We start from the raw sequence: 27,953 nt of genomic DNA on the forward strand, positions 1-27,953 counted from the left end.
GGCCCTAGTACTGAGCCTTGAGGTACTCCATACTGCACTTGTGATCGATATGATACCTCTTCATTCACTGCTACGAACTGATGGCGGTCAGATAAGTACGATTTGAACCATGCTAAGGCACTTCCACTAATGCCAACAAAGTTTTCTAGTCTATTCAAAAGAATGTTGTGGTCGATAGTGTCGAACACAGCGCTAAGATCCAGTAGAACTAATAAAGAGATACAACCACGATCAGATGATAGAAGCAGGTCATTTGTAACTCTAATGAGAGCAGTCTCAGTACTATGATACGATCTAAATCCTGACTGGAATTCCTCACAGATATCATTTTTCTCTAGGAAGGAATATAATTGTGAGGATACTACCTTTCTAGTATCTTTGACAGAAAAGGGAGATTTGAGATCGGTCTGTAATTAACTAGATATTTGGGGTCAAGTTGTGGTTTTTTAATGAGAGGCTTAATAACAGCCAATTTGAAGGTTTTGGGGACATATCCTAATGACAATGATGAATTAATAATAGCCAAAAGAGGATCTATGACTTCTGGAAGCAGCTCTTTTAGTAGTTTAGATGGAATCGGGTCTAACATACATGTTGTTGGTTTAGATGATTTAACAAGTTTATACAATTCTTCCTCTCCCACAGTAGAGAATGAATGAAATTGTTCCTCAGGGGATCTATAGTGCGCTATCTGATGCGATACTGTAGCTGACGGCTGCAAGGATACAATTTTATCTCTGATAGTATCGATCTTGGAAGTGAAGTAGTTCATAAAGTCATTACTGCTATGCTCTTGGGAAATGCCAACACCTGTTGATGCTTGATTTTTCGTTAATTTAGTTAATGTATTGAATAAATACCGAGGGTTATGTTTGTTTTCTTCTAGAAGAGACGAAAAGTAATCAGATCTAGCAGTTTTAATGCTTTTCTGTAGGATAGGGTACTTTCCGCCAAGCTAAACGAAATACCTCTAATTTAGTTTTCCTCCAGCTGCGCTCCATTTTCCGGGCTGCTCTCTTTAGGGCGCGGTGTGCTCATTATACCACGGTGTTGGACTCTTATCCTTAATCTTCCTTAAGCGTAAAGGAGCAACCGCATCTAGAGTGCTAGAAAAGAGAGAGTCCATAGTTCCTGTTACATCATCAAGTTGTTCTGAGCTATTGGATATACTGAGGAACTGAGATAAGTCAGGAAGATTATTTATAAAGCAGTCTTTTGTGGTACAAGTGATGGTTCTACCATATTTGTAACAAGAAGTTGGCTTTACAGCTTTAGCTATATGGAATATACAGGAGACTAGATAATGATCTGAAATATCATCGCTCTGCTGTAAAATTTCAACGCCACTGACATCAATTCCATGTGACAGTATTAAATCTAGTATGATTTCGACAATGAGTAGGTCCTGACACGTGTTGTTTAACACCAATTGAGTTTAGAATGTCTATAAATGCTGATCCCAACGAATCTCTTTCATTATCAACATGGATATTAAAATCACCAACGATTAGGACTTTATCTGCAGTCAGCACTAACTCCGATAGAAGATCAGAAAATTCTTTAATAAAGTCTGTATGGTGCCCTGGTGGCCTGTATACAGTAGCCAGTACAAACATCACAGGGGATTTATCATTAACACTTGTTTCTTTGGATAACGTTATATGAAGCACCATTACTTCGAACGAATTATACTTGAAACCCGACCTCTGAGAGATACTGAAAATATTCCTATTAATTGTAGCAACACCTCCCCCTTTACCTTTTGGACGCGGTTCATGTTTGTAACAGTAATCTTGGGGTGTAGACTCGTTTAAAGTAATGTAATCATCTTGTTTTAGCCAGGTTTCTGTCAGACAAAGCACATCTAGTTTATGGTCAGTGAACATATCATTTACAAAAGTGCTTTTGAAGAAAGGGATCTAATATTCAATAAGCCAAGCTTTATCATGTGTTTATCTGTATTATATCGGTTTTTATTTGTTGAACATCAATTAAATTGTTACTATTACTTTGGTTTGGATGTTTTCTGTATTTTCTAGTTCGGGAACAGACACAGTCTCTATAGCGTGATATCTAGATGAAAAGATTCTATGTGCTGAGAGTTAACTGACTTTGGTGACGTGAGGCGGCTAGCAGACGATCGGTTTAGCCAGTCTGTCTGCTTCCTGACCTGGGCTCCAGTTAGTCAAGTACAAACTCTAAGACTATGTGCCATATTTCTAGAGAGAAGAGCAGCACCACCCCAGGAGGGATGAACACCATCTCTTTTCAACAGGTCAGGTCTGCCCCAAAAATTCTTCCAATTGTCTATAAAGCCTATGTTATTTTGCGGGCACCACTTAGACATCCAGCCATTAAGTGACGACAGTCTGCTATGAATCTCATCACCACGGTAAGCAGGAGCGGACCAGAGCATATTACAGTGTCTGACATCGTACTTGCAAGTTCACACACCTCTTTAACATTATTTTTGGTGATCTCCGACTGGCGAAGTCGAACATCATTAGCGCCGACGTGGATAACAATCTTACTGAATTTACGTTTAGCATTAGTCAGCACTTTTAAATTTGCCAAGATGTCAGGCGCTCTGGCTCCTGGTAAACAATGGACTATGGTGGCTGGTGTCTCTATTTTCACGTTCCGTACAATAGAATCGCCAATAACTAGAGCACTTTCATCAGGTTTCTCAGTGGGTGCATCACTGAGTGGGAGAACCTGTTTGATGTTCTGATCGGAACGGAAGAGTGGTGTTTTGACCCGCGACTATGCCGCCTCACTGTCACCCAGTTGCCCTGCTGCACGGGCTCAACCGAAACCGAACAATGTACAGGACTCCTGAACTAGTCGCATCCAAAGCAGTATCTACAGCCCTCACATTCTTACTGTCCTCAACTAAAGTTTGGATGCGTGTCTCTAGTTCTAAAACCTTCTCTGTCAGCCTAACTATTTCCCTGCATTTATCACATGTGAATCCCTCGCTGCTGACAGAGACAGATAAACTATACATGTGGCAAACAGTGCAAACAACAATAGCAGGAGAAGAAGCCATTACTCACCGTGATTGATGAATGATACCAACTTAACTTACCACTTACCACTGTTGTTTGATGAGCTCGTGAAAAACGGAGCGAGGAAAAAATTAAATAATAATAGGCGCGAATAGAAATGCAAACGGTTTTCAAAGGCGAACGATCAGATTAGTTTGAAAGATAACACCAGAAATATGGTGGGAATTAAGTTATATATTATCACTTTAGACAAAAGGGATTGAAAGTAAGGTAGAGATTCAATAAAACGCGAAGGTACACGGAGCTACGAACACAAACCTCACAGCAGCACAACAGACTGAAGCCAAGCGTTCACCTGTATTTATGACCATGCCTTTAAATAAAAGCTTGCACATGAATCCGCATGTCTCATGTCTCGTCAGCCCCGTTACACTTAGAGAGGCAGAGTCTCTCAGAAGTAAAGATGGGCAGAGGCTCTCCAATCTGTGAAAGAGTGCGTAAAAAGTGTGGGGAATACTTTAAAAACAACATTCCTTGACGTCAAATTGCAAAGGCTTTGCAAATCTCGTCATCTACAGTGCATAACATCATCAAAAGATTCAGAGAAACTGGAGAAATCTCTGTGCGTAAGGGACAAGGCTGAAGACCACTGGCATCCAACAAAGGTCTTCGGCCTTGTCCCTTACACACAGAGATTTCTCCAGTCTCCAGATTTCTCCAGAGATTCTGTCATTGACATTACTAAATGAGCCCAGGAATACTTCCAGAAACCACTGTCGGTGAACACAATCCGCCGTGCCATCTGCAGATGCCAACTAAAGTGCTATCATGCAAAAAGGAAGCCATGTGTGAACATGGTCCAGAAGCGCCGTCATGTTCTGTGGGCCAAGGCTCATTTAAAATGGACTGTTTCAAAGTGGAAAAGTGTTCTATGGTCAGACGAGTCCAAATTTGATATTGTTAGAAATCACAGACGCCGTGTCCTCCAGGCTAAAGAGGAGGGAGACCTTCCAGCGTGTTATCAGCGTTCAGTTCAAAAGCAGCATCTCTGATGGTATGGTGGTGCATACTGTAAGTGCATACGGTATGGGCAGCTTGCATGTTTTGGAAGGCACTATGAATGCTGAAAGGTATATAAAGGTTTTAGAGCAACTTAAGCTCCCATCCAGACGAAGTGTATTTCAGCAGGACAATGCAAAACCACATACTGCAGCTATTACAACAGCATGGCTTCGTAGCAGAAGAGTCCGGCTGCTGAATTGGCCTGCCTGCAGTCCAGATCTTTCACCTATAGAGAACATTTGGCTCATCATTAAACTAAAAATATGTCAAAGACGACCACAAACTCTTCAGCAGCTGGAAACCTATATCAGGCAAGAATGGGACCAAATTCCAACACCAAAACTCCAGAAACTCATAACCTCGATGCCCAGACGTCTTCAAACTGTTTTGAAAAGAAGAGGAGATGCGACACCATGGTAAACATGCCCCCTTCCCAACTATTTTGAGACCTGTAGCAGGCATCAAATTTGAAATGAGCTCATTTTGTGCATAAAATTGTACAATTTCAGTAGTAAAAATTGCAAAATTGTTTAAACATTTGCTGTGTTATCTATGTTCTATTGTGAATACAATATTGGCTCAGGTGATTTGAAAGTCTTTTAGTTTTCATTTTATTCAAATTTTAAAAATGTCCCAACATTTCCGGAATTCGGGTAGTACAAATAACACAAAGAGTGACAATTTTTTATGTATTTCTTTTTTACCTTTCTTAAAAGATGTTGTAATTTTATCTTTGTGCTTTTCTTTTTTTCTCTGTGTGGATAATACCATAACTTGTCCTTTTTTAGGATTGTTCTTTGTAAGAATACCCCCCCCGGGTAAAATTCCAGAAAACAAACAAGACCCAGCATTCATGATATGGACCCTCTTAAGGCTGTGCAGTTGGGCAATTAGTTGAATTAGTTGAAAGGGGTGTGTTCAAAAAAATAGCAGTGTGGCATTCAATCACTGAGGTCATCAATTTTGTGAAGAAAAAGGTGTGAATCAGGTGGCCCCTATTTAAGGATGAAGCCAGCACTTGCTAAACATGCATTTGAAAGCCTGAGGAAAATGGGTCGTTCAAGACATTGTTCAGAAGAACAGCGTACTTTGATTAAAAAGTTGATTGGAGAGGGAAAACCTATAAAGAGGTGCAAAACTTATAGGCTGTTCAGCTAAAATGATCTCCAATGCCTTAAAATGGAGAGCAAAACCAGAGAAACGTGGAAGAAAACAGAAGACAACCATCAAAATGGATCGAAGAATAACCAGAATGGCAAAGGCTCAGCCAATGATCACCTCCAGGATGATCAAAGACAGTCTGGAGTTACCTGTAAGTACTGTGACAGTTAGAAGACGTCTGTGTGAAGCTAATCTATTTTCAAGAATCCCCCGCAAAGTCCCTCTGTTAAAAAAGAGGCATGTGCAGAAGAGGTTACAATTTGCCAAAGAACACATCAACTGGCCTAAAGAGAAATGGAGGAACATTTTGTGGACTGATGAGAGTAAAATTGTTCTTTTTGGGTCCAAGGGCCACAGGCAGTTTGTGAGACGACCCCCAAACTCTGAATTCAAGCCACAGTAAAGACAGTGAAGCATGGTGGTGCAAGCATCATGATATGGGCATGTTTCTCCTACTATGGTGTTGGGCCTATTTATCGCATACCAGGGATCATGGATCAGTTTGCATATGTTAAAATACTTGAAGAGGTCATGTTGCCCTATGCTGAAGAGGACATGCCCTTGAAATGGTTGTTTCAACAAGACAATGACCCCAAACACACTAGTAAACGAGCAAAGTCTTGGTTCCAAACCAACAAAATTAATGTTATGGAGTGGCCAGCCCAATCTCCGGACCTTAATCCAATCGAGAACTTGTGGGGTGATATCAAAATGCTGTTTCTGAAGCAAAACCAAGAAATGTGAATGAATTGTGGAATGTTGTTAAAGAATCATGGAGTGGAATAACAGCTGAGAGGTGCCACAAGTTGGTTGACTCCATGCCACACAGATGTGAAGCAGTTTTAAAAAACTGTGGTCATACAACTAAATATTAGTTTAGTGATTCACAGGATTGCTAAATCCTAGAAACAAAAACGTTTGTACAAAATAGTTTTGAGTTTGTACAGTCAAAGGCAGACACTGCTATTTTTTTGAACACACCCCTTTCAACTAATTGCCCAATTGCACAGCCTTAAGAGCGTGCATATCATGAATGCTGGGTCTTGTTTGTTTTCTGAGAATCTACTGCACCTACTGGTAACTTGTTTGCCACGTAGCAATAAAAAATATACTAAAAACCTTGATTATTCTGGTTAGTCACATTGTACTGCTATTATTTTGAACAATACTGTATGTTTGCACATAATTGTCTGTGTCTAATTGTGTTTTCCTAAATGTTACAGCGTCCATATTTAATTGATATTATATTGTCAAATGTTGCGTTTGTACACGGTAATAAGTTCAAGCATGTGTCTGGACTTACAGGTTTATTCCCAAACAGATGTTCTCTCTTATCATCAGTTATGTACGAACGGTTCGCGAATCGGTTCGACTGAATCACTCAAAAGAACGACTCGTTAGCAAGTGGCCTACTGAACCCGTGATTCAGCGCCGCCTGTCGGCCGACCGCAGATCGCATCTGCTCCACATTCTCTTCTGAAGCGAAGCTCCGCCTCTGACCATCGCAAATCTGTGTCTGTGAGAGATGAGCAGCAGCAGAAAGCCGTCCGGACCGTGTGCATGAGCAGTGAGGTCCTCGACCATCGCAGTCCAGCTTGAGCTTCGGTTCGGTGATGGCCGCGGCTGTGGAGAGAGGAGGGGTCCGGGCCGCCTTCATGAACCCGGGGGTCGGTGCACCCGCTCCCGCACCCGCTGTCGCCGCTGCGCCCGGAGGATCAGCCATGGCCGGAGCTGGGGGCTCGAGCTCGGGTGCGGCGGGTTTGGGTCCCATCATGCCTGTGCCTATGAATTTATTCGCAACGTGGGAGATTGACCGCTCATCTCCGAGCTGTGTTCCGAGGTACAGCAAACCTAATGCTATTGTTCATGTGTGTAAAATAAAGCTTCAGGACACTAATGCATTTCGTTGCTTGCATGCTTTTCTGTGCATGCAACATGGGCTTTAACTTGCGCATGTTATGCAGAAGGAGGTCAAAACAAAACTCGTGCATTCAGTGTTGCGATGGTGCTGTGTTATGACACATAGAAACATTAATATATGTTCATTTTATGGACACTTATGTTGGCAAGTGTCTAGATGAACACAGAAAACATCAATAGTTGACCGGATTAATGTGCATGTTTCGTAAAGCGGGTCACAACAAATCAGATTCATGCAATGTTGTGATGCTGAAAAACGAAATATGTGGAAACATAATGACATATATCAGAGTGCTTTATATAGGTGCATTTCTTGTGTGTTTAGTTTGGTTTATATACACAGAAAATCACAATTAGTCAACGTGTTTTGGGTGTCATATAAACACACCCACTAAAGTTAAAGCATTGCAAAGACAGGGCAGTGTGTTTGGATCATGCTTAGTTTAGATGACCTGAAAATGGACAAATTGACTTTCAGAGCCTGTGATCAACAACTTTATATTTAGGAAGGGTTGTTTTAGTGACTCATTTCAATATCTTTCTTCTGACATGCCATTTTGTCTCATCATAGTGCATTAATATCATTTAAGTGCAACTTTGCATATATTTACTGAAAATTTGTCTTGTTTTGATTTCAAAATGAGGATGGAGCATGTTTTTAAAAAGCCTGTGTTAATTGCATGGAAGCTTTTTAAGTCTGAAGCAATCAGTGGTCTCAAAAGCCCTTTTGTATTCATTACAGTCAAATCAATGCAAATTTGAGCTTGTTGTAATGACCATCGAGTGTCATTTGTTTATAAAAAAAGATGCATATTCAGGATTTTGAATGAAGTTAGTCACAGTTATTGTCTGCTATTATCAGTTTTCAGTTATTCAGTTTTCAAGTATGATTCTGTTATTATCAGTTATTAACAGTTTTAACTAATGCTGCATTACATGATTATAGCTGTTCTTGACTGTATAGAAAACCAGCGTATCTTTTAGTGTTTGATAAAATCACTTTTGACATGCTTGACTTGTTTGTAAGAGAAAGCATCATCCCAATATTTAGAATATCAGTATGTTATTCCCTTTCCTCTGCCCAAACAATTCATGTGTTGCACATGATGCATTTTGTCCAAATGACCCAAACCACATCCTGTATTATGAATTTAAAACCCAGTTCTTCATGGATCGTTGCCATGAGAGTGAAGTTAAAAGATTGTTGAGACGCTTTACAGATTCAAGGCTAGTAAGTGATTTCCATTAATACCTTCCTGAACTAAAGTATTTGCTCCATTCTCTTAAATTGCCATCAGGGTATTGCATACTGAAAAAAAAAAAAAAAAAAAAATCGGCAAATTGGTTGCGAATTTGTATTTTTATTTTTATTTTCTTCAAAGAATCATACATTTTTGTACTAATTAACTTTGTTCAAATTCATACAAAATCCCCAACTCATAAAATAGGTAAGTTTGTGTATAGCAGGTTGATGAATAGGATCAGTACTCAAGCTCCAGCATTTACATGCTTATGAATGGAAGTGAACGCAGAGCAAAATCTAGTGTGTCCTCTTCGATGCCAGATTGGATTTTGTAGTAGTCAATCATTATAAAGTTAAAGCAAGCACATGTCCGGTGTGTTGTTTTAAAGGGCAGGATGTTTTCTGCAATCTTCAGATGCAGTCTTAGCACAATAAAAGATCTTAAAGACAGCAAGATAAAACAAACAGTCATGAATATTAAAGTTCACAATCTGTGAATCTAAAACATAATACATTGATGTAATTGTTACATCAGTATCACTAAATATGGCAGTTTATACTAGGGCAGTGCAATTAATCGCATGCGATTGTCATGCGCATCTCGTCAGTAAAGCTGGTCTTGTGATTAGTAGTAAATCTCCATCACCTTCTTTCAGATGGAGCGGCATTAACTGCTTTAACTGCAGGACGAATCACCTGCGATAATAAATGCGATATTGCGTAGCTTGTCAGTGAACTACGGCTCTATGTAGTTAATGCCGCTCCTTCTGAAAGCAGGTGATGGCGATTTACTACTAATCACGGAACAGGCTTTACTGACGAGATGCGCATGACAATCACATGCAATTAATTGCACAGCCCTAGTTTATACAAAAATCTGGCCATGGACGCTCATTTGTCAATACAGTGTTTCATTCGTGCTAAAATGAATTAAGCTAATGAATTTGCTTAATTATAATTTGTGTCTAATATTTATGTTGTAAATGTGCATTTTGCCTAAAAACGTCCTTTGGTTGTTACTATATTTGCAATGTATCACAACGTTTTTTTTTATTTATTAATGTAGCAAGTGTGGATGTGTGCCACCTCTCTGTTGTTTTTCTGTTATTTTGGACGATGGTTCAGTACAGCGAGTAATTGTCTTACTAAAAGCAAACCTGGTGGCACATTAAGCTCCACAGAGAGCTGAGAGAACTCGTGGGACCAGATTAATCAGCTCGGCCCAGATGTGTCTCGATGGCTTTGGTAATAAGAACAGGATGCTTCCTGAGACTCAGGGCGTCCTTCAAGTATCTGGACCTCGGCGGTTCACAGCTCCATATCTGATGCTGCGGGCCGCCCCCGAGTCCTCTCCAAAGAAAGGGCAAATGTGAATTATGCTCAAATGCCAAAGCTGTTTGCTTCATTTGTTCTGAGGAACTACAGCTGAGTCTCGGGACCGATCGCGGTTGTGAATCAAGAACTAGAACATATGTTCATGACCTTCAATTTAATTAAAGAATCAGTTAATAAAGTAAAAAGACACTAAATACAAAGACAATAAGTTGACATCCCATCTTTTTAGAGATGCGGTAACATTATTTTAAGGTGACGTAGTTACATATTACGTGTATTTACTATAGTAATAACAGTACATCATGCATAATTACAAGTTATGCTAACCCTAAACCAAACCCTAATCCTATTAATTAATATATTTAATTGTGTAATTACACTGTAACAACGTCACCTTAAAATAAAGTGCAGCCATGTTAATTTGTGGCCACAATATCGTTTTTCCCTGAATCGGTTTGAGCTGTTCTCATCTCCTCAGCTTTCTCAAAGCTGCTATAAGAATTGTTACGAAACTGGTTTACTGGTTTGTTGAATTAGATAATCATTAATGTCAGTACAATTATATATAAATTATTATTTTTTCCCCACAATATTTCATTAAACCTTTAGATCATTGTATTAATATTTTAAAATTCCAGTCATTTCCTAAAATCCAATTACATTATGTACAGGGTCAATTTTAACCTTAACACAATTGAGTTATCGGAAATACTCATTAAGCTAGATGTTTTCTTTGAAATTGTGTGACTTTTTCCTTTAGGGTTGTAAAATTGCCTGCATATTTCAGCACTTTGAGGTGTTGTGGAATGTGTGTACGAAATTTCTTTAGCGATTGTGAATTAGCAGGTTAGCATTTTATCGTAAAATGCAGGTACATGCTCCCCCCCCCAAAAAAAGTACTTAGTCATGTCAGTTTCTCAACTATTTTATAAGGATATTTATCTATTTAGTGGTTGTGTTTATTGGAAGAAATGTACACTGCATTTTGGCACACATTTTTAATAATTCTTGCATGTGAATTTTGCTGGGAATCGAACCCATTATCTTGGTGTTAATAATAATAAATAAATACAAATTTTAATAATAAAAGTTTAAAATAAAAATACAAATAAATAAAAACAATTTTTGCTAAATCGCACATATTTTACGAGTTGCCAATTCGTGTGAATTTGTACGAATGACCTAAACCTAACCCCGCCCCTAAACCTACCCGTCACTGGGGTTTAGACAAATCGTACTAAATCGTACGAGTGAGGTCGTACAAATTAGCCATCTTGTAAAATACGTACGAATTGGTCGTGAGTTAGCGTTGGGTTGTTAAATGCAGCTTTAAAAAATGCATCCTCCTTTTTACTTTTTTTGCAATCTGTGAGAAGTTTTAATGTTAAAAGTTAACCTGATTTTATTCATAGTATGATTTTTTGAAGTGAAACATAACAATCATGCCCAGAATTGAATCGGGTTAATGAACAACAGTTTATTTAAATAAGCTAAACCCTGAAACCTGTGCGGTCAGAGTTGCTTCAGGCACAATCTAATGCTATTGTCATTGCAGTGCAGTGTTTCTAATCGCGTCTTGTATCATGATGTTTAGTGTTTCATAAAATAGCCGGCAGTACCCAGTCTCTAGAAGGACACTATAGGTGTACAAATAACGAGGGCCGCTGGAAGTGATTTATAGATTCCTCCCCTCCTTCCTCTTGTCCCTGCAAAGACAAATGAGTGTAAACCCAACCAGGCATAGATCAGGCTGCCGTAATTAAACATGCGGCTCCAATCCGTTTATGCAGCCAGTAGCATGTCAATTATTCAAGCTCGTTCAGTGGGCCCTAATTGGTGTGGGACTCCGTGTAGGGTCATTATTTCTGATGAAACGCCAGCTGATGTCGGCAAGGTACGTGATGTTGTCCTTTCCCAGAGATCCATGCGGTGGAAATGCATGCATCACTGTACTTCTTGAAAACCATTGGTTTCTGTTTCTCAAGGGTCCCTCAGGAAATTAGCTGCACAGTTCAGGCTCATTTTCTGTTTTAAACCACTGATACACACTAAAAGGACTTTGGGGCATCAGTAAATGGCAGCGGAAATGTCTCAGTGTTTATTTCATCCATACATGAATGTCCGTAAGCTGTTGAAATATGAAAATATCTTCTTTTGTGTTCTGCAGAATAAATAAAGTCATACAGGTTTGGAACATGATGGTAAATGATGAGAAAATGTTCATTTTTGGGTGAATTATCTTGGGCTGCTACTAACCATAATTGTTTTCTGTTGATTGCTCTATAGATTTTTATTAGTCATTGATAGAACTATAAAGGAACCAGAATTGCACAATTCTTTGTGATTCCCATCCTTACTAAACATATACCTCATAAATAAGAAGCAATAGGTCAGTTTTTACTCCTTTTATCGCAGACTTGAAGGAACTTATTTGTTTCAAAGCTGTTTAGCATCGGATCTGTGATTAACTGTTTTTCCGCTATTGGATGGTTTGATGTCTTTTTCATGGTACTCTTTTTTAAGAGGTCATCTTCGGTATCTGTTGGCTCGACGGGAGGCATTTTAATTAATTTTGGAACGCCTCAGGACCCCGGCCGTGTCGTTTTGCGCTTCTCTCCCCCTCGTCGAGCTCAGACAGCGGTAGAGCAGCTATCACTGGATAACGCTGATATGTCGGTGCATGCTTTTGATGAATTTTGGCATGTTCTGCCCTAGAATTGAGATACAAAGCGGCATTCGTTTCTAGTGTCAAAATCATACAGACTATGTATTAAGGCAGAATAACACCTCTGATAAGCCAATAGAGTCATACTGTATACATTAACTACCTGTTATTGGTTACCTGTAAAAACCTTTTCACATATGGTGAAAACCTGTTTAGTGCTTTAAATTTGCATTATTTGTAGTTCTACTATAAAATTCTGTCAAATGTATGGTTTTCTCAAGTGAAAAAATATGAATTACAATATAATTTACAGCGAAAAACAGCAAAAGGACATTCCCAGAAGGCCCTGTATCATATCATATAGCCTATTTTACGTAAATGTTATCAGTAATGTACATGGGGTGTTTTGTGTTGCGTTTTTTAAATTATTTAGTTCATGTTGCATTATTTTAGTATCGTGTGTTACCATGATGGTGTTTTGTAAATGTGTGTATGACTTTGTATGAGTACTGGTTAGAAGTTACATACATTTTAAGTGTTTTGGTTGTTTAAGTAGATTATGAGTGTTTTAATACATTACTGAGCAGTTGCTAGGGTGCTGTGAGTGGTTGCTAGGGCATTTCTAGGTAGTTTGTGGTGTATTATTGGTGACAGTAACTTAACAAGGCTGTTCCTAAGTGGTTTTGAGTGGTTGTTAGGCCATTGACATTGCTAGGGTGATCAAAGTAATTATGAGAGACTGAGATGTGAAAACGTCAAAGTTCAGATAAACAGTGCAAAAAAGGCCAAAGGTTTTACAACCATGTCCTTGCATATGATTACTTACTGAGCAAATCAAAAAGAGACAGTGTATCTCTGGGGGCAGCAAATGTGCATACAGTATGTGTTTTGTAGGGTCTGCTGTTTTCATGCAGCATGCATCGAGCCGCAGAGATTGTGGCTGATGTGGTGAGAATAAAGTGAGTTTGTTCTCTTCCTCCTTTTGTTCTTCCTGTGTCTGTATGCATGAAGGCATAGTATGTATGTACATACTGTTCAAAAGCTTGGGGTTAGTAGATTTTTTATTGATTTTTTTAATTGTTATGAAAACGACAAGACAAAAATTAAAAATTATTATTCATCTAAGAATTTAAAACTTTATATTTATCAAAGAATCCTGAAAAAAATGTTTAATGCTTTTCAAGTAACTTGAGTGAAGTAATTGGATTACCTTTTTCAAGTAACTAGTAAAGTAACATATTATATTTTAATTTACAAGAAAATGTTTAAATTAAGAAAATTAGTTACTTTGTTAAAGCTTTTTTTTTGGTTAAAAATGATCCGAAATCAATATTTGAGTAAGTACATAACCAGCCAGTGTTCAAAACTATCACCTTACTTTAGCCCGATTCACAACGGTTAGCTTATAATAATGGTTTCTAATTTGAGTGGTACGGGTAGGTTTTTGCGGGAAATTCGAGCATGGCACTGCATCATTACGTCATGTCTGTAAACATAAAGAAGTTTTCCCGGCTACGAGGCTATCACATGTGAGGATCCTGCAGGCGGCGGATCATTTATAGCCTTTTCTCACAGCAGCTAGAATAATTAAATTTATAATTTTGATGGCGGATTGTAATCCAGAAAGGATTATGTGTTTATGAAACACATGTGAATGAAATTAAATGATATTTCAGTTTTAAATGTGCTTCTGATTACAGATAGCCTGGGATTACTCAAGATTTGTATTTTAAAGAAAACCAGTTCGAAGAGAGCATAGTTTGCTTTTTTCTTTTTGAAGAATTTCTTAATATGAATTTCGAATGGTATGACAATTAGAGATTAGACTGTACAGAAATTGAAATCTACACGCTAACACACACTATACTCATAGTCACACAATGCTGATGTTGTTAACATTAATAATTTGAGAATAAAGTATAACAATAATAATAATTAGCACGGTTTGATGGGATATGAGCTAATCGATAGTTAGATTAAATCACAATTGTTAGCGTGATTTATTGTAATATTTTTTTTTCCTCAGTTGGTCAGAAAAAACGTGGCAGACTTGTTACTTACTTGTTCAGAATGCAATATACGGTGAAAATGCTTATTTGGGTCATATCTTCAAGACATATAGAATCTGTGATTGCGAATTACAGTAAACATCCACACCGGTGCGGTGACTGACTGCCACACATTCATCTCCAAACATTAGATTCATCCGCGCTGCAGCCGTGCCGACTCACAACCCACGCAACCAAGATATGCAAGCAGCTGCAATTCCAGGTTTTCAAACAGAGATGGCGACAAAGAGGCAAAACTTACGGACTGCAGCTTTAAATAATACAAATTCTGGTGAAAAAAAAACACTTGGAAAAAAAAGGTTTGATGCTTTTCACAAAAATATGAGGCAGCACAACTGTTTTCAACATTGATAATAATCAGAAATGTTTCTTAAGCAGCAAATCGTCACATTAGAATGATTTCTGAAGGATCATGTGACACTGAAGACTGGAGTAATATCAAATGATTTAATATTTTAAGAGGGTTTTTTTGTGTGTGTGCATGTTTCTGCATGTTAGTTCGACCGCATGATATTGTTGGTTGTTGGTCACACCACATTTCTTTGGTTTGGTTTGGCAGTGAAGCAGTTTTTTTTTTTCGAAGAAAAAATAATAAAAGATTACGCCAACCTGCTCCTTTTAAAGAATTTCATTCTTTTAATTAAGTATTTCCTTCATTATGATATCAGACAATAATAATTGAATTATGGTTAAAGTGTACTGCCAAATATAAACTAAAATATACTTTATAATTTCCAATTAAATTGTACATTTGTAATTACACATTTGTAACGATGAAGTTGCAATTTAGCACTTGCATAAATATATTAACTTTAAAAGTAATATTGAAAAACACAATACAGTATGTTAGCCGACACATCAAACATTATGAAAGAACTTTTCATTTGACGTGTATTAAAAAACAGTCATAAGAAGTGTCTCTCTCTCACTTAAGTGCCGTTTTATTTCATTAATATGATATGCAAATACAGTTTTTTAGAATATGCTTATAAGATTTGAAGTACACTATAAGTGCACTTCTTCTTCACAAGGGCTAGCAAGGTCCAGATCAGAGTTACCAGCCGAAGCAGGATTTGTCCCATCAGGGAAGACATTTCCTTCAGGAAGAAATTACCACGACTTTCATCTCTCCCACCTTCTCTCCTTTCATCTGCTTCTCTCTCTTCCTCCCTTTATCTATCAGAGTCACTCAGGAAGATATAGCACAGGTTTCTCTCTGAATCTACTCCTCCGCAAGTGGAAAATTACCCATGAGCCCCCGGGGCATCGCTGAGAGCTGAGGCGACCAATTAGCAGTGCAGCAAGCGTGAGAGTCCTGAACTTTGATAATTTGCAGTAAAGTTACAGATCACTTACACATGCTGTGAAAAACAAAAAAACAAATGAAATACTTTATAATTATAGGGCTGATTAAATCTGAAGTATGAGGAGCAGTAGTGATGCTTGCCTCAGCAAACACCTCTAAAAATACACAATATTATAGCGATTCTTCATAGTCCTACACTGAATACATAATTCTTGTCAAATAGTCGTGGGGAAGACAGATGGTGTGTTTTATGAACTTCTTAATTTGAGCATTCTTCCATATGAGCGCTTTTATTAACACTTTGTGGAGTATTTTTAACTGGTTTCCTTCATTATTGACTCACATTGTGAGAATTTGTGTGTGTGTGTGTGTGTGTGAACAGGCATTCGGTTTTCCATAAGAAGTGTTTCCTCTTCAGGAAGGAGCTCCATGCAGCCACTTCCTGTGACTGTTCAAGCCATCCCAGCCGTAGTTTATATATTTATTAATACATGATAATTAAGTCAGTGGTATAAACGTGTGAGATTTAGCACTTAACAGACGATTATATTCAAAAACAACACATCTGAACAATGAAAAACAGAATTGAAAACCCTCGCTGAAATGTTGCTCAAGTGTTCTGCTGAAGTCAAATACACTACTTTAGAGCATCATGGTGTATCTGCAGATAGATAATATAGGAGCTTATCTGAATGGACAGTTAAAAGTGACAGTGGAGTCACTGCAGTAATGTGACAGAGAGCTGAGATAAGAGTAGAGACTAATGTCTGATGGTCTGAGGCACCAACGCTGGAAGAGTTACACGCTGAAGTCAGGTTTAGGAGTATGAATGATGTTTCCTTTAGAAAGCACCGGCAGTAACAAACGAGGAGCACACAGTGACTCAACGAGTAGAACGTGTTTGAATGCAAGACGAGTCACTCTGGAATAAAGCCTCAAAATGCATCATATAAATAATGATGATAAAAATAACTGTGTATAATATTCATGTTGTTAATAATACTATGCATAATGTAAATGTATAATAAATAATAATAATGTGTATAATGTTGTTAATAATAATACACATCTAATGAAGGTGGTACTCTGCACTTAAAAGTTCAATTTGGATGAAATTTGGATTGACTAAATGCATAAGGCAAATGTATAATAATAATAAATAACAAAACTAGTGTTTATGTTCGTATTATTATTATACAATGATAATTATTACTGTTACTTTTAATAATAGTATGACAACACATTGAGGTTATTCAATTTATGAAGATGTACTCAAATTGTATGTTATAATAATAATAACAACAATAACAATAATATACATTATTTTAATTACAATACATTATTTTGGTATTATTGATATAATATTATAGTATTTGTTAATATTTTGAATTTACTTTTTTATATATTTTCAGTTTATATTTAATTTTTGTTTACATGTTAGTAATTTTTTAATTAGTTTATTTTAAATTTACCTTGAATTTATTTCATTTTTAGTTTCAGTAATTTTAATATGTCAGTGTTACCTTATTTTAGTTAGTTGCCAAAGCAACGTTTTTTTATTTTTATTTTTTAAATTTTTTAAACATATTTCATCTAATATATCTTGGTTTCAACTACCAACAATGTTTTAAATAGATTTAGTTTTAGTTAACAGTATCAACACTCATAAAACTTTCCTTGTATTCCTTGTATTAAACAACAAAATGAATTCTGGCATTTAAATCATCAAACAAACACATACATATGTGTGTGTGTGTACTGGTATTCCCTACTTTAGGGGACCAAATGTCACCACAAATATAGTAATACTAGTAAATTTTGACCTTGTGGGGGAATGTTTTTTTCCATGAGAAAACAAGCTAATATACAGTATAGTAATACAGAAGCAATTACAAGTGTTTTGAAAATGACAAAGAGCAATGCTCCAAATACCATCAGACGCACTGAAACACACCGATCCGTGAGATCCATGAGTCACCATCACCATCTGTGTCACAGCATACAGATACGTGTGTGTGTGTGTGTGTGTGTGAGAGAGAGAGACAGCCATCACACAGCACCTCACACTACAGAGTGATTGAGCTGAGCTGAAAGAGGAAGCTGTATGTCTGTGGCACTGGGATAAAGTGTGTAAGAGCAGACGTTCATTGTTCTGAGCCGGCCGAGTGTGAGTGATGTGCATTAAACACAATGCACTGATCAACAGGAGATTAACAGGATGCTTTCACTGCATTATCTCCCCCTTGTTCATTCCAGCAGATTGTTGATGTTCCTCTAGTGACCATTATGAATATATTAAAAAATAACACCCCGGGACTGTCATGTACAGTGTGTTGCATCATGCGTAGCTACACGGTTTACACTGATTGGACTGTTTAAGTATCAGGTGTCTTTCAACTAAGAATGAGACTGATTTCATTTCATTTTAGCATCTTTAGTGGTGTGGATGTCTAGGTAGTTTTTAGGTTTTGGAATAGAAAAATTAAATTAAGATGTATTAAATTATTGTTATTATAAGTGCAATTAGAGTTATTATTGACCCTGTTTTATTTAAAATTAAGGGTTCACATAATAAGTTTCAAAAGCATCATAAGTAAATCTATGCTAGATGACAGTTTGGTCACTAACCCTTTATAAAAATGACAAGAACAGTTTTATTGTAGCACTTTTTATATACTATTATAGTATTTATTACTATTTTGAATCAGCTTTTAGTTTTATTGTTTTTATTTTTTTCATTTTAGTTCAAGTTTTAGTAATTATGTTATGCACTTCTGTCATTAGTTTTTTTTATTTAAATATTTCTCTTTTTTCCATTTATTATTTTTTATTTTAGCTTTATTTCAATTATTTGTGGCGGGGGGGGTGATCTACTTTTAAGACTCTGAATAATTTAAACCAAGAATCGATTTGCTGAAGCAAACAGTTTGAAGTGATTCACAGAAATGATTCCAGATGCAGTCTGGAAATTTCTCTCAAATGTTACAGGCAAAAAATGTCCATTGTCCATGGATAAACTTTCACCTTTTGGAAAAAATTCTCATTTGTGTAGATTCCTATCAGAATGACTGAATTTCACCTGCTGTATTCTGCAGAGCCGTAAAAGTGATTTCACCTTTAATGCCATGTTTGCTAAATCACAGGCTATTAAAACTCTAGTATCTGCAAGTCACGGAGGAAGGAAGAATAATAAAATTAGTCTATTGATGCATAGGAAACATTCACAAATAGTCAGTTTGAGGAATCCAAGCAGTCTTCAACTGAAATTGTGTGCATGTGAACGTTCATAATCAGAGACTTTTGCTACATTCTTAAAAATAAAGGTTCTTTATTGGCATCGATGGTTCCATGAAGAACTTTTAACATCCTCATCGATGCAAAAAAGGTTCCATGGTTGAAAATGGTTCTTTAGATCAGTGGTTCCCAAAGTAGGGGTCGGGACCCTCTGGGGGGGGTCGCGAGATGATTTCCAGAAATCAAATAAACTTTTTAAACTATTAGAAATAGCATATTTTATCTATAACTAACAAACATAGAAAATAGTCATTGATAGTTACATTAAAGGGATAGTTCACCCAAAAATGAAAATTTGATGTTTATCTGCTTACCCCCAGGGCATCCAAGATGTAGGTGACTTTGTTTCTTCAGTAGAACACAAACAAAGATTTTTAACTCAAACCGTTGCAGTCTGTCAGTCATATAATGGCAGTCAATGGGACTCACAGCTTTGAGAGTCAAAAAAACATACACAGACAAAACCAAATGAAACCCTGCGGCTCGTGACGATACATTGAGGTCTAAAGACACGAAACGATCAGTCTGTGCAAGAAACTAAACAGTATTTATATCATTTTTTTACCTCTGATCCACTGCAATGTCCAACTGTCCTGAGCACGTTCACAACAGCCAGAACGTGACACGTCAACATGCTCTGGCACATAGATATACGTACATAATTCATTAGCGACTGTTTCTATGGGCCGCTATATGTAAGCCGTCCGCCATATTGTTAGTGGTCAATTTGACGTCATTCACCTTAGTAATCACTGAATTTTTGAAAGATGCCACAATCCTGGACAGAACGGCTCAGTGGCTCTGTGAGAACCTACAGTATGGTGAATGACGTCAAGTTGACCGTTTCAAGATGGCGGCCGCATCTACGTGCCTGGAGCGGTCGAATGGGGTATCTATACATATCTATACTCTGGCATAGTAGATGCATGCGTGGAGACGATCTAAACAATGAGTGACTTATACGCGTGACAGATTGCTTCCGCGCCGACTGTTGTGAACGCGCTCAGGACAGTTGGACATTGCAGTGGATCAGAGCTAAAAACTATATAAATACTGTTCAGTTTCTTGGACAGACTGATTGTTTTGTGTCTTTAGACCCCAATGTATCGTCACGAGCCGCAGAGTTTAATTTGATTTTGTCTGTGTATGTTTTTTTTTTACTCAAAGCCGTGGAGCCCATTGACTGCCATTATATGACTGACAGACTGCAACGGTTTGAGTTAAAAATCTTTGTTTGTGTTCTACTGAAGAAGCAAAGTCACCTACATCTTAGATGCCCTGGGGGTAAGCAGATAAACATCACATTTTCATTTTTGGGTGAACTATCCCTTTAAAAAACAAAAAAACATGCAAATAAAAAAGCCATCAGCCTTTCGATTAATGACACTAGTCTATCACTACCCACCTTCAAGCCCTCCTGGAACACTTTAACAGGTATTTCCCAGAGGAATGAGCTCCAGAACAATATGACTGGATAAGATCACCATTCAGTGTAACGAGGGCTTGTGTGATGTCCCTTTTAAATGCACTACCATTGTGAACACCAAAAGCACTGAGGCTCCGTATTCATGAAGAATTTTACTGCAAACATACATTGTTAATATCGCCCAGCATTTGTTTTGTTTATCATTTCTTCTAATATAGGTCAGAAATATATTTGGAAACAGTGTTTTGTTTATATGGAGTGTTTGTTCCTTTTCCCATGAGCAGAGAGAGCTGCACTGACTGCACACACAGGCAAGAGATTGTCTTGCAATGCTAGTTATTTCCTGTTTGACTCAGATCCTGCCTGCAGGGTGGCGAACCTGTGGCCTGTGAGTCAGCAGAGAACGGGGCATAAACTTGCCCTCAGAGTGATCACAAAATAGTCTGTCTGCTGAGTCAAGTGACGTGTATTCGTTTCAGAAAAGTAGAGCAGGGCAGCCGGTCTCTGGTGCTCTGCTGGTGACCGTGAGTTTACATATCTCTACGTGATGCAGCAAAGATTACTGAAACACTTCCTCATCGTATAGAGGGAAAAGCTGGAAGAGCAACATGGTATTTGTCTTGCAAATGTTGCATAAAAATGTTGGAGCCTGACTTCTGAATGAGCGGGTTTTCCGGCAGGGTGTTCATTATGCAAATGCTGCAGGTTGTTGTTCATTATGCTTGAGATGCTGCAGTCACGGGACAAACACGAGGCTTTGATCTCCACCTCTCAATGGAGAACAGAAGAGGTGTTTACGTGCCAAAGTGCACATCATTGGCATGGCTGTGCTCAGAAGCGTGCTTTCCATGCAGGAGAAGCATATATGGGTGCTGTTTGTGTAATAATAGGAACAGAAGAATAAAAAGTCTGTCAGCATTTACTCGCCATCATGCCATTCCAGACTTTTTCCATTGTGGAAATCAAAAGGAGAGTTTTCCTGGCCACTCTTTTGCATGTAATGAAAGTGAATGGCAACTGAAGGTTTGTTCACACCAACACAAATGTTCCCATGAAAATTCGGTTCAATTTCGCAAACAGACCAGTGTGTAAAAAACAGCAGACGATAGGAATGAAAATGCAAATTCCCTGTAGGTGGCGCTTATGGAAAAGCAGAATACCCCTGTTACCCTGGTACACTTGATATTGTAAATAAAACAAAGATTACTGGATTACATTTTACTATTTGGATTACTATTGGATTACTTTTTCATGTTTAATTCAGTGTGTTAGTTGTCATTTCTTTGTAATTATTTGTGAAATTTTCTAGTAGTTTATGAGTAAAAATTGTTTCAAAGTAAACCCTAAAGTTTTTTCAGTGTACACAAAACGGTGTGAAGTTTTCCTTTTTCACACACTTGACATGGACAAGAAAGAAAATCAAACAGTGTTTTCAAACAGCCATTCGGATTTATGTATTCAAAGTATAAAAACAGATTAATTTGTGAACTGTATTTCAGGTCTTCTACAGTTGCGTGATAGCTTTGTTATATAAACAAACAAACAAAACATGTCAGATTTCTTTCGTATATAATTTCATTATTAGAATATAAACAACAGAAATTGAGTTGGTTTTGTCTGTGAATAGGATGATTTAGGTTCAGGACGTCCCAGCTTCAGGTTCTAATGGAGCTCATTGATTGGTCATTATGGGTGTTGGTCTTCTGTCCTGCTAATGTGATTTCCTTTAGTGTTACAGCCCGAGGCGCCACTGAAAAATCACTGCTAATTACAGCCATTCACTCATTTTGTGAAAAGACACAACCTTGAGTTGCTGTTTAAAGGTCAGTCCTGGTGTCATAGATTGCATTTCAGCGGCCTTAGTTCCTGACATTTATTTCCCATTATTTTTTCTCATACGGATTTTAAAAAGGTCTTAGTTGAAGAGTTATAAGTAACAAACCAAAGCCAACTATGATTTAAATCAAAACACCACAAACTTTGATTTGAAACAAAATAGTATTTGAAAATTGAACAGTAAGGCAAAGCTACAAGACTTAGTTTTAATGGTTTTAATTAATAATTTAATTAATTAACTACAATCCCATAAATCACTGTGAATTACATAAAAATATTATTAATAAATACAAAATTATTGATTCAAAGATGCTGAATAGTTTGTGCGTAATAGAGTGTTGTTTTGGCATGATTTGCTTGTTTCGGCTCTGATTTGGAAAGATTCTCTGCAGAATCATGGGTAATGTAGTTTTTCCTCCAGGAATTCCACTGATGGCTTTAGTAGAAGAACAAACTGTCTATAAGCAACCTCATAGTTTACAGTTGGTCTTGTCGTTAACGATTTATAAGTTATGATTAAAAATCACTTCCCCTATGGAAAAAATAATGGGATTTTACTTTGAAAACCAAATGTTTTTAGATGACGTTATGTTGGTCAAGTTGGAGAAGTCAGAAATTTGATTAAATTCCAGTTTGCAGTTGTGAGTTCCACAAAAATGTCACACATTTTAAGGTAAATAGTAGTTTACACTCCTTAAATTAATGGTTCCAAAAGGCCGTATTTGCAGTAATGCAGTTCTTTAGATCATTAAATCTTTAGATCAGTGATGCAGTTTTTTTGTGTGTGTGTGTGTGTGTGTGTGTTTCGGTTCTGTTCACTGAAAATTTCTTTGCGGAACCTGAAATGGAATTTTAATAATCTAAAGAACCATTTTCCACTTTAGAGAACCTTTTGTGGAATGGAAAGGTTCCATGGATATTATATGTTCTTCATGGAACCATCAATCCCAATAAAGAACTTTTATTTTTAAGAATGTAGCAAAATAATCTGTTCGTAAACATCGCCAAGCCATAATTTCATGTCAAAGCAGTGGTTCTGGGCATAAAGTCACACTGCATTACATATCACACTTTGATGATAAGCTTATTGCAATAATCTTGTTTGTGGATTTTTTTTTTTTTTTTCATTTGGCTACATTTTGCTAACCCTGCAATTGGTTGCTTTGGCAGTTTTTATAAGAATGGTTTACAAAGGATTTACACTGAAATTCATTTTCTCATGCTTTATAAATGAGGCTCTGGATCGTTTAAAATAATACCTTTCAAGGAACTTGCGCCTCCCTGCAATACACATAACCTTCTGCCCACACTTTACGATTGCATAATTCATATCCTGTGGCATAACACACACAAACAGAGGAACAAGGTGTTTTGACGGCAGATACAGATTTGTGTTTGTAGCTGTATATGCTTCAATCTGTATTTTCACATGCGTGACCTTAAGGTGTGCCGAGATTACGTTCATAATCAGGGTCTTAGACAGAACAGATCAAAACACACACACTCCTCCCTCTGGAAACGGGTTTGTTGTTTAGGGCAGGTACAGACTAATACTCAATCATCTGTCGGCGGACCGTGTTTTAAGACTTAGCGGGCTATTTATCATGACAGATTTACAATCATAACAACCTCCCCACAATCCTCTGTTCGCTGTGGGAATATGTCAGAGTATTTCATAATACTATCATGGCTGCTGTGTGTGTGTGATGGTGATTGAAGGCAGTGTGTGCTGTCTGGCCCTGAGTGCCATGGGCAACACCATCTCTGTTAAGCTTCTTACAGTCGGGAATCATTAGGGAGCAACCTGTTTCCGTTCATGCCAAGAGTCTGCGCTGAGATTAGCACATCCTCTCTGAACACAGAAAATGAAACCCTGACCGAAGGCTGAAGGCGTCTTCACACTGGCTAATGTGGCTCTGCAGCGCCTCTAAATTGGGTTGCTTTGACCCTTCGTGACCCAGAGTATATGAGGACATGTGCAGGTCACATTTGACCAATCAAGTGTATATTGTACATTTTGTGAATGATATTACTGTGAAGTTACAAAGATGAATGACTATATTTGCATAAAGAAATCTAAGTTTGTTTAGGCCTATAGGTCCATTAAGATTTTCTGTATTTTTAGGACAAGGTTCCACAGGTCCCATTACCACAAAAACATATTTGTATTGTTCTGTAATTTCCATTATTTTGCCATTATACCAAGATTATATATTTTATTGTATTTTAATCAGGGTTATTATGCACAGTAAAAAGTGATAAGTTGACTTAACTTAAAAAAATTATTAAGTAAATAATAATAGTAAAAAAAAAAAGTTAAGTGAACTTGACAATTCACTTAAATTATTTTTTTTAATTCTTATTTACTTAATAATTTTAAGGCAACGGGTTTACTAAATTTTTTAAGTTAAGTCATCTAACTTTTGTTACTTGAAATAAAATAAATTTATAATAAACAGCTAGTTCCCTACGAAACAATTCTTATTTTCATTTATTTTAATTTGATGTACTAAAATAACTAAAACTAAAAGTAATAATGTAGACATAAAAACTAAAACTAATAAAATGACACAAGCACAGAACAATATTTTTATAACCAAAAATTTAAATAAAAACAAAATATAAAGATAAGAACTAATTCTAACCATTAATAAAAACTAGTATATTGTAGTATATGCCATAATGAATTTATTTATTTATTTATTTTTAATAATAATAAATGAAAGGCAACACAACAAGTACTTTCATAATACACAATGCCATTCAAGTTTGGGGTCAGTACATTTTATTTTTTATTTTATTTTATTTTTTTGGAAAGAAATTAATCATGTAATTCAACAAGGGCACATTAAATTAACCAAAAACGACAGTCGAGAAATGTATAATGTTAAATATAAATTACTACTTCAAATAAATGAAATATTCTATTTCTATTAATCAACTGTTTTCAACACTGATAAAAATCAGAAATGTTTCTTGAGCACCAAATCAGCATATTAGAAGGATTTCTGAAGGATCATGTGACTCTGAGCCAATTTTTTTAGAATGCCTTTGTATTTTTTACTGTGTTTAATACTGTAAACTGCTAATCTACTGTATAAAGTGCTATATAAAAAAATGACATGTCTTGACTTGATTTGACTGGAGTGGCTAATTGCAGAGCATATCTACATCACTGTGATCAGATGCTGTCTTAACTAATGCTTTCTCACCACTGTTATTATAGTTGTGTGTTTATTTTGTTGTTGAGAGGAAAGTACACAGCACATATTTACATATTCATCTAGATAATTCCAGCATTGTGGGTGGCGTTCGCTAACAGTAAACCACTGCTCAGGTATTTCCAACTTCTTTCTATCCCTAAAACAGAGGTGTCCAAACCTGCTCCTGGAGGGTCACTGTCCTGCAGAGTTTAGCTCCAGCCCTAATCCAGCTAATCAAGGTCTTTAGACTTACTAGAAACTTCTAGTGAAGTGTGTTGGAGCTAAAATCTGCAAGATGTCTGCCCTCCAAGACCAGGATTGGACAACCTTGCTCTAAAAAGTTTGCCGTAAGTATATCAGTGCCTTTAATGAAATGAAGGAGGCCGGAGATGTGGCTTGGCTGGTAGTTCACATGCTCTGACATGTTGTGCAATCATAATTTATCGTCTTGTTTGGGGTCAGAGGTGATGACTCGCATTGTTTTTGCGGCTGGTGTGACTGGCCAGAGTTCTGACTGGGATGTTGTCCTGAGGAGATGCTGGATCAGCAGCCGCGGTCAGGATCTTATGTAAGACTGACACTGGATCCTGAGAGACTGAGCCAGAACAGTGAATGCGCCTCTGTTTGTGCTTTTTCTCATGATCTCTGGCATGGAATGTTTGGGCCATTCCAGGGGCTTTTCATGCCACAGGGCCTTTCAATGGCCAGCGCTGAATAGCTTCAGTCGGGTGGTTGTGTTTTGAGCTGACCCAGCATAAACGTTTCTCTGCCTGCTCTCCATCAGAGCCATGAATGAAGAGCAGGAGAAGTTGATGGGACTACAAATAGATTTGCACATCCAGTTAAAGGGGTCACTTTATAGAAAATCTTGATGATGTCCTTGATATTTACACAAATTCACAGAGGTGACTATACACTGGAAAAAAAATTTATGATTTACTTTGAAACAATTTTCACTGAGAAATTGCTAGTAAATTTCACAGTTGTTGTGCAACGTGGTCACAAAAAGTTAGCGTTTGCACACGCTTTTAAGCATTGTGGTTTAAAAACAAGTAATCTTAAGCCATTAAAACGCAATCAGCAGCGAAAGAGAACTCATTTTTCTATATGCGCGCACTGTCTGAGAGATGTGAGATGAGCGCACGTGAAGACGGAGTTATTTTTGCTGCTTTATAGGCCTTGAATGTTTAAATACATACACTTGTATGTGTCAAAATGCCCATTTTTGAAAGTATCCTCGTAAGTGCAGTAATTTAAGTCTTAAGTCTTGTAACAGTATATTGGATGCGGGCAGCTCTTAAAGTGACAGCAGTCTAATATTCCTGCCGTCTGTCATTCATACTAATTAAACAACAAAAGAGAAAAAAATCTCTTACTGCTCTTGACTGAATAACTTTTGTATTTTAAAAAGAAGAAATATATATTTAAACCATGAAGAATATGCAGTGTTTTATACATTTGTTTAGTTTATACAATATATGTAGCATTTCTTATTTATTTGTGACGCTGGACCACAAAACCAGTCTTAAGTCGCTGGGGTATATTTGTAGCAATAGCCAAAAATACACTGTATGGGTCAAAATTATCCATTTTTATTTTATGCCAAAAATCATTAGGATATTAAGTAAAGATCATGTTCCATGAAGATATTTAGTGAATTCCCTACCGTAAATATATAAAAACTTAATTTTTGATTAGTAATATGCATAGCTAAGAACTTAATTTAGACAACTTTAAAAGGTGATTTTCTCAGTATTTAGATTTTTTTGCACCCTCAGATTCCAGATTTTCAAATAGTTATATCTCGGCCAAATATCGTCCGATCCTAACAAACCATACATAAATGGTAATTAAAATCTCAATTAAAAAAAAAAAATAACACTTATGACTGGTTTTGTGGTCCAGGGTCACAGTTGTTCTACTGTAGTTTTTGTCTGATTGCTTGTAATTAGTTTCTTATTCTTACTTAATTGCTGATTTTTAGGCTAGTATTAGTTTTTTGTGTGATATTGACACTGGTGGCAAGAATTATGAAATTTCTATGGTATCAAAAATCAAAAAAGCAAAAATAAATACAGTACATTGTGATAAGATTTTGGTCATATCACCCACCCCTACAAGTTTCATACCTCAAAGCTAACTCTTCAGTTTAAAAATATAAATACTAGGGATGTACCACTTTTTCCAGAGCGAGTCCAAAACCAATGCATTTCATACAGGCTGCTAGTTTCACTGTCACTTCAAATAAATTCGTATAGGCTTGATGTTTAAAATAATTGTTCTTTATAGTGAATGCCCCAATATTTTTATTTTATATTTGCGATTTAGTGCTAAAAAAGGATAACTTTATTGTTAAAACTTCACAATTTATACATATCATGATTTACTTCTCATTTCACAGATGAAGGGGTTAGCCAATCATAAC

At 36.9% G+C, this 27,953-nt stretch overlaps 1 protein-coding gene across 4 annotated transcripts in view; it reads left to right on the forward strand.

The window, feature by feature from the left end:
- Positions 1-6,701: 6,701 nt before the first annotated feature.
- The window catches only part of si:ch211-126j24.1 (phosphofurin acidic cluster sorting protein 2), a 58,062-nt gene continuing 36,810 nt past the window's right edge, over positions 6,702-27,953 (forward strand). For 3 of the 4 annotated variants that reach the window (XM_058761038.1, XM_058761040.1, XM_058761039.1), the window contains exon 1: positions 6,702-7,071. In XM_058761038.1, the coding sequence (XP_058617021.1) occupies positions 6,845-7,071 (227 nt within the window). In that variant the 5' untranslated portion in view covers positions 6,702-6,844. The remainder of the gene's footprint in view (positions 7,072-27,953) is intronic. The other variant, XM_058761041.1, reaches the window with a different exon arrangement.

This window comes from Onychostoma macrolepis, chromosome 22 (genome assembly GCF_012432095.1).
Source record: "Onychostoma macrolepis isolate SWU-2019 chromosome 22, ASM1243209v1, whole genome shotgun sequence".
In the NCBI taxonomy this organism is placed as follows: domain Eukaryota; kingdom Metazoa; phylum Chordata; class Actinopteri; order Cypriniformes; family Cyprinidae; genus Onychostoma; species Onychostoma macrolepis.